Source organism: Procambarus clarkii, chromosome 76 (genome assembly GCF_040958095.1).
Source record: "Procambarus clarkii isolate CNS0578487 chromosome 76, FALCON_Pclarkii_2.0, whole genome shotgun sequence".
Taxonomy (NCBI): Eukaryota; Metazoa; Arthropoda; class Malacostraca; order Decapoda; family Cambaridae; genus Procambarus; species Procambarus clarkii.
The window spans coordinates 24,579,775-24,588,034 of NC_091225.1; the positions used below are offsets into that span (position 1 = coordinate 24,579,775).

The window sequence follows — 8,260 nt, forward strand, 5'->3', positions numbered from 1 at the left end:
GGTGGTGGACCTGGTACACCAGCTGGCCCAGGTGGTGGTGGTGGACCTGGTATACAGCTGGCCCAGGTGGTGGTGGTGGTGGACCTGGTACACCTGCTGGCCCAGGTGGTGGTGGTGGACCTGGTACACCAGCTGGCCCAGGTGGTGGTAGTGGACCTGGTACACCAGCTGGCCCTGGTGGTGGTGGTGGTGGTGGACCTGGTACACCAGCTGGCCCGGGTGGTGGTGCTGGTGGACCTGGTACACAGCTGGCCCAGGTGGTGGCAGGAGACAGAGTGAAGGTGATCACCTCAAGATGGGACCACTAGTCTTGAGAGCCCAAGGCCCACCTGGGACACACTGGGCGCCTTAAGGTTCCCTTAATGACGTCCCACTGAGAAAATGACTTTTGTAGTAATATATCAGGTGTAACTGACGCTGCTCCCAGGTGTAGCTGACGCTGCTCCAGGTGTAGCTGACGCTGCTCCAGGTGTAACTGACGCTGCTCCAGGTGTAGCTGACGCTGCTCCAGGTGTAGCTGACGCTGCTCCAGGTGTAACTGACGCTGCTCCCAGGTGTAGCTGACGCTGCTCCAGGTGTAACTGACGCTGCTCCCAGGTGTAGCTGACGCTGCTCCAGGTGTAACTGACGCTGCTCCAGGTGTAGCTGACGCTGCTCCAGGTGTAGCTGACGCTGCTCCAGGTGTAGCTGACGCTGCTCCAGGTGTAACTGACGCTGCTCCCAGGTGTAGCTGACGCTGCTCCAGGTGTAGCTGACGCTGCTCCAGGTGTAACTGACGCTGCTCCCAGGTGTAGCTGACGCTGCTCCAGGTGTAACTGACGCTGCTCCCAGGTGTAGCTGACGCTGCTCCAGGTGTAACTGACGCTGCTCCCAGGTGTAGCTGACGCTGCTCCAGGTGTAGCTGACGCTGCTCCTGGTGTAGCTGACACTGCTGCAGGTGTAGCTGACTCCGCTCCAGGTGTAGCTGACGCTGCTCCAGGTGTAGCTGACTCCGCTCCAGGTGTAGCTGACGCTGCTCCAGGTGTAGCTGACGCTGCTCCAGGTGTAGCTGAATCCGCTCCAGGTGTAGCTACGCTGCTCCAGGTGTAGCTGACGCTGCTGCAGGTGTAGCTGACGCCGCTCCAGGGGTAGCTGACGCTGCTCCAGGTGTAGCTGACTCCGCTCCAGGTGTAGCTGACGCTGCTGCAGGTATAGCTGACGCCGCTCCAGGTGTAGCTGACGCTGCTCCAGGTGTAGCTGACGCTGCTCCAGGTGTAGCTGACGCTTCTCCAGGTGTAGCTGACGCTGCTCCAGGTGTAGCTGACGCTGCTCCAGGTGTAGCTGACGCTGCTCCAGGTGTAGCTGACGCTGCTCCAGGTGTAGCTGACGCTGCTCCAGGTGTAGCTGACGCTGCTCCAGGTGTAGCTGACGCTGCTCCAGGTGTAGCTGACGCTGCTCCAGGTGTAGCTGACGCTGCTCCAGGTGTAGCTGACGCTGCTCCAGGTGTAGCTGACTCCACTCCAGGTGTAGCTGACGCTGCTCCAGGTGTAGCTGACGCTGCTCCAGGTATAGCTGACGCCGCTCCAGGTGTAGCTGACGCTGCTCCAGGTGTAGCTGACGCTGCTCCAGGTGTAGCTGACGCTGCTCCAGGTGTAGCTGACGCTGCTCCAGGTGTAGCTGACGCCGCTCCAGGTGTAGCTGACGCCGCTCCGGGTGTAGCTGACGCTGCTCCGGGTGTAGCTGACGCTGCTCCGGGTGTAGCTGACGCTGCTGCAGGTATAGCTGACGCCGCTCCAGGTGTAGCTGACGCTGCTCCAGGTGTAGCTGACGCTGCTCCAGGTGTAGCTGACGCTTCTCCAGGTGTAGCTGACGCTGCTCCAGGTGTAGCTGACGCTGCTCCAGGTGTAGCTGACGCTGCTCCAGGTGTAGCTGACTCCGCTCCAGGTGTAGCTGACGCTGCTCCAGGTGTAGCTGACGCTGCTCCAGGTGTAGCTGACGCTGCTCCAGGTGTAGCTGACGCTGCTCCAGGTGTAGCTGACGCTGCTCCAGGTGTAGCTGACGCTGCTCCAGGTGTAGCTGACGCTGCTCCAGGTGTAGCTGACGCTGCTCCAGGTGTAGCTGACGCTGCTCCAGGTGTAGCTGACTCCACTCCAGGTGTAGCTGACGCTGCTCCAGGTGTAGCTGACGCTGCTCCAGGTATAGCTGACGCCGCTCCAGGTGTAGCTGACGCTGCTCCAGGTGTAGCTGACGCTGCTCCAGGTGTAGCTGACGCTGCTCCAGGTGTAGCTGACGCCGCTCCAGGTGTAGCTGACGCCGCTCCAGGTGTAGCTGACGCCGCTCCGGGTGTAGCTGACGCTGCTCCGGGTGTAGCTGACGCTGCTCCGGGTGTAGCTGACGCCGCTCCGGGTGTAGCTGACGCCGCTCCGGGTGTAGCTGACACTGCTGCAGGTGTAGCTGACGCTGCTGCAGGTGTAGCTGACGCTGCTCCAGGTGTAGCTGACGCCGCTCCAGGTGTAGCTGACGCCGCTCCAGGTGTAGCTGACGCCGCTCCGGGTGTAGCTGACGCTGCTCCGAGTGTAGCTGACGCTGCTCCGGGTGTAGCTGACGCCGCTCCGGGTGTAGCTGACACTGCTACAGGTGTAGCTGACGCTGCTGCAGGTGTAGCTGACGCTGTTCCAGGTGTAGCTGACGCTGCTCCAGGTGTAGCTGACGCTGCTCCAGGTGTAGCTGACGCTGCTCCAGTTGTAGCTGACGCCGCTCCAGGTGTAGCTGACGCTGTTCCAGGTGTAGCTGACGCCGCTCCGGGTGTAGGTGGCTCCGGGATCCCATCACAATGGTTGTACTCTTCAAGTCACTTGTGTTGTCCCGTCTTGAGTACTGCTCAGTACTCACTTCCCCCTTCAGAGCAGGAGAGATTGCTGAAATAGAGGGAATACAGAGAACATATACGGCACGCATAGATGCAATAAAGCACCTAAATTATTGGGATCGTCTCAAAGCCCTCCAAATGTACTCACTAGAAAGAAGACGAGAGAGATATCAAATAATATACACCTGGAAGATACTGGAGGGCCAAGTACCAAATCTACACAGTAAAATAGCAACGTACTGGAGTGAACGATATGGAAGAAAATGTAGAATAGAACCAGTGAAGAGCAGAGGTGCCATAGGCACAATCAGAGAACACTGTATAAACATCAGAGGTCCGCGGTTGTTCAACGTCCTCCCAGCAAGCATAAGAAATATTGCCGGAACAACCGTGGACATTTTCAAGAGGAAACTAGATTTATTCCTCCAAGGAGTGCCGGACCAACCGGGCTGTGGTGGGTATGTGGGCCTGCGGGCCGCTCCAAGCAACAGCCTGGTGGACCAAACTCTCACAAGTCGAGCCTGGCCTCGGGCCGGGCTTGGGGAGTAGAACAACTCCCAGAACCCCATCAACCAGGTATCAACCAGGTAGCTGACGCCGCTCCGGGTGTAGCTGACGCCGCTCCGGGTGTAGCTGACGCCGCTCCGGGTGTAGCTGACGCCGCTCCAGGTGTAGCTGACGCCGCTCCAGGTGTAGCTGACGCCGCTCCAGGTGTAGCTGACGCTGCTCCGGGTGTAGCTGACGCTGCTCCAGGTGTAGCTGACTCTGCTTCAGGTGTAGCTGACGCTGCTGCAGGTGTAGCTGACGCCGCTCCATGTGTAGCTGACGCCGCTCCATGTGTAGCTGACGCTGCTGCAGGTGTAGCTGACGCTGCTGCAGGTGTAGCTGACGCTGCTGCAGGTGTAGCTGACGCCGCTCCAGGTGAAGGGCGTGAATGATAAATATAAAGCAAAAACACAAATAAATAAACATATAGAGAAATACATGCTGGTGTATACATACATGCAAGATGTATATGATTCAGCGCCATGTATCTTGTCGCTATACATAGCGCAGTGGTTGCCATCCGGACCATGTTGGGAAGCCTCTCTTACGGGCGAGAGTGAGGACACGAGAGGGAGAGGAATAAAGGAATAAAGAGTGAAAACAAAAGAGCTACACGAGAGAGGAACGTGCGAGGGGTTACAAGTGCGTTTGTTTACGCATCATGACACAGTAGAGTGGGGGGGGGGTCTCCGGCTGGAACATCCACTCCTGTTGTATGGAGGACGATCATTGTCTCTTGTGGACGGTAGGAGGGCGCTAATAGACGGCAGGAGGCTCTTGTGGACGGCAGGAGGCTCTTGTGGACGGTAGGAGGGCGCTAATAGACGGCAGGAGGCTCTTGTGGACGGCAGGAGGCTCTTGTGGACGGTAGGAGGGCGCTAATAGACGGCAGGAGGCTCTTGTAGAGGGTAGGAGGCTCTTGTGGACGGTAGGAGGTCTCTTGTGGACGGTAGGAGGTCTCTTGTGGACGGTAGGAGGCTCTTGTGGACGGTAGGAGGTCTCTTGTGGACGGCAGGAGGCTCTTGTGGACGGTAGGAGGTCTCTTGTGGACGGCAGGAGGTCTCTTGTGGACGGCAGGAGGTCTCTTGTGGACGGCAGGAGGTCTCTTGTGGACGGCAGGAGGTCTCTTGTGGACGGCAGGAGGCTCTTGTGGACGGTAGGAGGGCGCTAATAGACGGCAGGAGGCTCTTGTGGACGGTAGGAGGCTCTTGTGGACGGTAGGAGGTCTCTTGTGGACGGTAGGAGGCTCTTGTGGACGGTAGGAGGTCTCTTGTGGACGGCAGGAGGCTCTTGTGGACGGTAGGAGGTCTCTTGTGGACGGCAGGAGGTCTCTTGTGGACGGCAGGAGGTCTCTTGTGGACGGCAGGAGGCTCTTGTAGACGGTAGGAGGCTCTTGTGGACGGCAGGAGGTCTCTTGTGGACGGCAGGAGGTCTCTTGTGGACGGCAGGAGGTCTCTTGTGGACGGCAGGAGGCTCTTGTGGACGGTAGGAGGCTCTTGTGGACGGTAGGAGGTCTCTTGTGGACGGCAGGAGGCTCTTGTGGACGGTAGGAGGTCTCTTGTGGACGGCAGGAGGCTCTTGTGGACGGCAGGAGGCTCTTGTGGACGGTAGGAGGTCTCTTGTGGACGGCAGGAGGCTCTTGTGGACGGTAGGAGGTCTCTTGTGGACGGCAGGAGGCTCTTGTGGACGGTAGGAGGCTTTTGTGGACGGTAGGAGGCTCTTGTGGACGACAGGAGGTCTCTTGTGGACGGCAGGAGGTCTCTTGTGGACGGCAGGAGGTCTCTTGTGGACGGCAGGAGGTCTCTTGTGGACGGCAGGAGGCTCTTGTGGACGGTAGGAGGCTCTTGTGGACGGTAGGAGGCTCTTGTGGACGGTAGGAGGTCTCTTGTGGACGGTAGGAGGTCTCTTGTGGACGGCAGGAGGTCTCTTGTGGACGGCAGGAGGCTCTTGTGGACGGTAGGAGGCTCTTGTGGACGGCAGGAGGTCTCTTGTGGACGGCAGGAGGTCTCTTGTGGACGGCAGGAGGTCTCTTGTGGACGGCAGGAGGTCTCTTGTGGACGGCAGGAGGCTCTTGTGGACGGCAGGAGGCTCTTGTGGACGGTATGAGGTCTCTTGTGGACGGCAGGAGGCTCTTGTGGACGGCAGGAGGCTCTTGTGGACGGTATGAGGTCTCTTGTGGACGGTAGGAGGTCTCTTGTGGACGGTAGGAGGCTCTTGTGGACGGTACGAGGCTCTTGTGGACGGCAGGAGGTCTCTTGTGGACGGCAGGAAGTGTCTTGTGGACGGTAGGAGGTCTCTTGTGGACGGTAGGTCTCTTGTGGACGGTAGGTCTCTTGTGGACGGCAGGAGGCTCTTGTGGACGGTATGAGGTCTCTTGTGGACGGTAGGAGGTCTCTTGTGGACGGTAGGAGGCTTTTGTGGACGGCAGGAGGCTCTTGTGGACGGTAGGAGGTCTCTTGTGGACGGTAGGTCTCTTGTGGACGGCAGGAGGCTCTTGTGGACGGTAGGTCTCTTGTGGACGGCAGGAGGCTCTTGTGGACGGCAGGAGGCTCTTGTGGACGGCAGGAGGCTCTTGTGGACGGCAGGAGGCTCTTGTGGACGGCAGGAGGCTCTTGTGGACGGCAGGAGGCTCTTGTGGACGGCAGGAGATCTCTTGTGGACGGTAGGAGGTCTCTTGTGGACGGCAGGAGGCTCTTGTGGACGGTAGGAGGTCTCTTGTGGACGGTAGGTCTCTTGTGGACGGCAGGAGGCTCTTGTGGACGGCAGGAGGCTCTTGTGGACGGCAGGAGGCTCTTGTGGACGGCAGGAGGCTCTTGTGGACGGCAGGAGGCTCTTGTGGACGGCAGGAGATCTCTTGTGGACGGTAGGAGGTCTCTTGTGGACGGTAGGAGGCTCTTGTGGACGGTAGGAGGCTCTTGTGGACGGCAGGAGGCTCTTGTGGACGGCAGGAGGCTCTTGTGGACGGCAGGAGGCTCTTGTGGACGGCAGGAGGCTCTTGTGGACGGCAGGAGGCTCTTGTGGACGGCAGGAGATCTCTTGTGGACGGTAGGAGGTCTCTTGTGGACGGTAGGAGGCTCTTGTGGACGGCAGGAGGCTCTTGTAGACGGCAGGAGGCTCTTGTGGACGGCAGGAGGCTCTTGTGGACGGCAGGAGGCTCTTGTGGACGGCAGGAGGCTCTTGTGGACGGCAGGAGGCTCTTGTGGACGGCAGGAGGCTCTTGTGGACGGCAGGAGATCTCTTGTGGACGGTAGGTCTCTTGTGGACGGTAGGAGGCTCTTGTGGACGGCAGGAGGCTCTTGTGGACGGCAGGAGGCTCTTGTGGACGGCAGGAGATCTCTTGTGGACGGTAGGAGGTCTCTTGTGGACGGTAGGAGGTTCTTGTGGACGGCAGGAGGCTCTTGTGGACGGCAGGAGGCTCTTGTGGACGGCAGGAGGCTCTTGTGGACGGCATGAGGCTCTTGTGGACGGCAGGAGATCTCTTGTGGACGGTAGGTCTCTTGTGGACGGCAGGAGGCTCTTGTGGACGGCAGGAGGCTCTTGTGGACGGCAGGAGATCTCTTGTGGACGGTAGGAGGTCTCTTGTGGACGGCAGGAGGCTCTTGTGGACGGCAGGAGGTCTCTTGTGGACGGCAGGAGGCTTAAGTGGACGGCAGGAGGCTCTTGTGGACGGTAGGAGGTCTCTTGTGGACGGCAGGAGGCTCTTGTGGACGGCAGGAGGTCTCTTGTGGACGGCAGGAGATCTCTTGTGGACGGCAGGAGATCTCTTGTGGACGGCAGGAGGTCTCTTGTGGACGGTAGGAGGCTCTTGTGGACGGCAGGAGGTCTCTTGTGGACGGCAGGAGATCTCTTGTGGACGGCAGGAGGCTCTTGTGGACGGCAGGAGGCTCTTGTGGACGGCAGGAGATCTCTTGTGGACGGTAGGAGGTCTCTTGTGGACGGTAGGAGGCTCTTGTGGACGGCAGGAGGCTCTTGTGGACGGCAGGAGATCTCTTGTGGACGGCAGGAGGCTCTTGTGGACGGCAGGAGGCTCTTGTGGACGGCAGGAGATCTCTTGTGGACGGTAGGAGGTCTCTTGTGGACGGTAGGAGGTTCTTGTGGACGGCAGGAGGCTCTTGTGGACGGCAGGAGGCTCTTGTGGACGGCAGGAGGCTCTTGTGGACGGCAGGAGGCTCTTGTGGACGGCAGGAGATCTCTTGTGGACGGTAGGTCTCTTGTGGACGGCAGGAGGCTCTTGTGGACGGCAGGAGGCTCTTGTGGACGGCAGGAGATCTCTTGTGGACGGTAGGAGGTCTCTTGTGGACGGCAGGAGGCTCTTGTGGACGGCAGGAGGTCTCTTGTGGACGGCAGGAGGCTTAAGTGGACGGCAGGAGGCTCTTGTGGACGGTAGGAGGTCTCTTGTGGACGGCAGGAGGCTCTTGTGGACGGCAGGAGGTCTCTTGTGGACGGCAGGAGATCTCTTGTGGACGGCAGGAGGTCTCTTGTGGACGGTAGGAGGTCTCTTGTGGACGGTAGGAGGCTCTTGTGGACGGCAGGAGGTCTCTTGTGGACGGCAGGAGATCTCTTGTGGACGGCAGGAGGCTCTTGTGAACGGTAGGAGGTCTCTTGTGGACGGTAGGAGGTCTCTTGTGGACGGTAGCAGATCTCTTGTGGACGGTAGGAGGCTCTTGTGGACGGTAGGAGGTCTCTTGTGGACGGTAGGAGGTCTCTTGTGGACGGTAGGAGATCTCTTGTGGACGGCAGGAGGTCTCTTGTGGACGGCAGGAGATCTCTTGTGGACGGCAGGAGGCTCTTGTGGACGGCAGGAGGTCTCTTGTGGACGGTAGGTCTCTTGTGGACGGTAGGAGATCTCTTGTGGACGGCAGGAGG

At 59.7% G+C, this 8,260-nt stretch overlaps 2 protein-coding genes across 2 annotated transcripts in view; both read right to left on the reverse strand.

Annotated features, from left to right (window-relative positions):
- Positions 1-348: 348 nt before the first annotated feature.
- Positions 349-3,834, reverse strand: LOC138357235 (involucrin-like). The gene is made up of 2 exons (XM_069313895.1): positions 3,634-3,834; positions 349-2,607 (listed from the first exon to the last, which is right to left on the reverse strand). The coding sequence occupies exons 1-2, from the start codon at positions 3,832-3,834 to the stop codon at positions 349-351; spliced, it is 2,460 nt and encodes an 819-aa protein (XP_069169996.1).
- A 377-nt stretch (positions 3,835-4,211) lies between these two features.
- The window catches only part of LOC123771549 (proteoglycan 4-like), a 13,551-nt gene continuing 9,502 nt past the window's right edge, over positions 4,212-8,260 (reverse strand). The window contains exon 2 of the mRNA XM_069313896.1: positions 4,212-8,260. This exon is cut by the window's right edge and continues 187 nt beyond it. Coding sequence (XP_069169997.1) covers positions 4,212-8,260 — 4,049 coding nt within the window.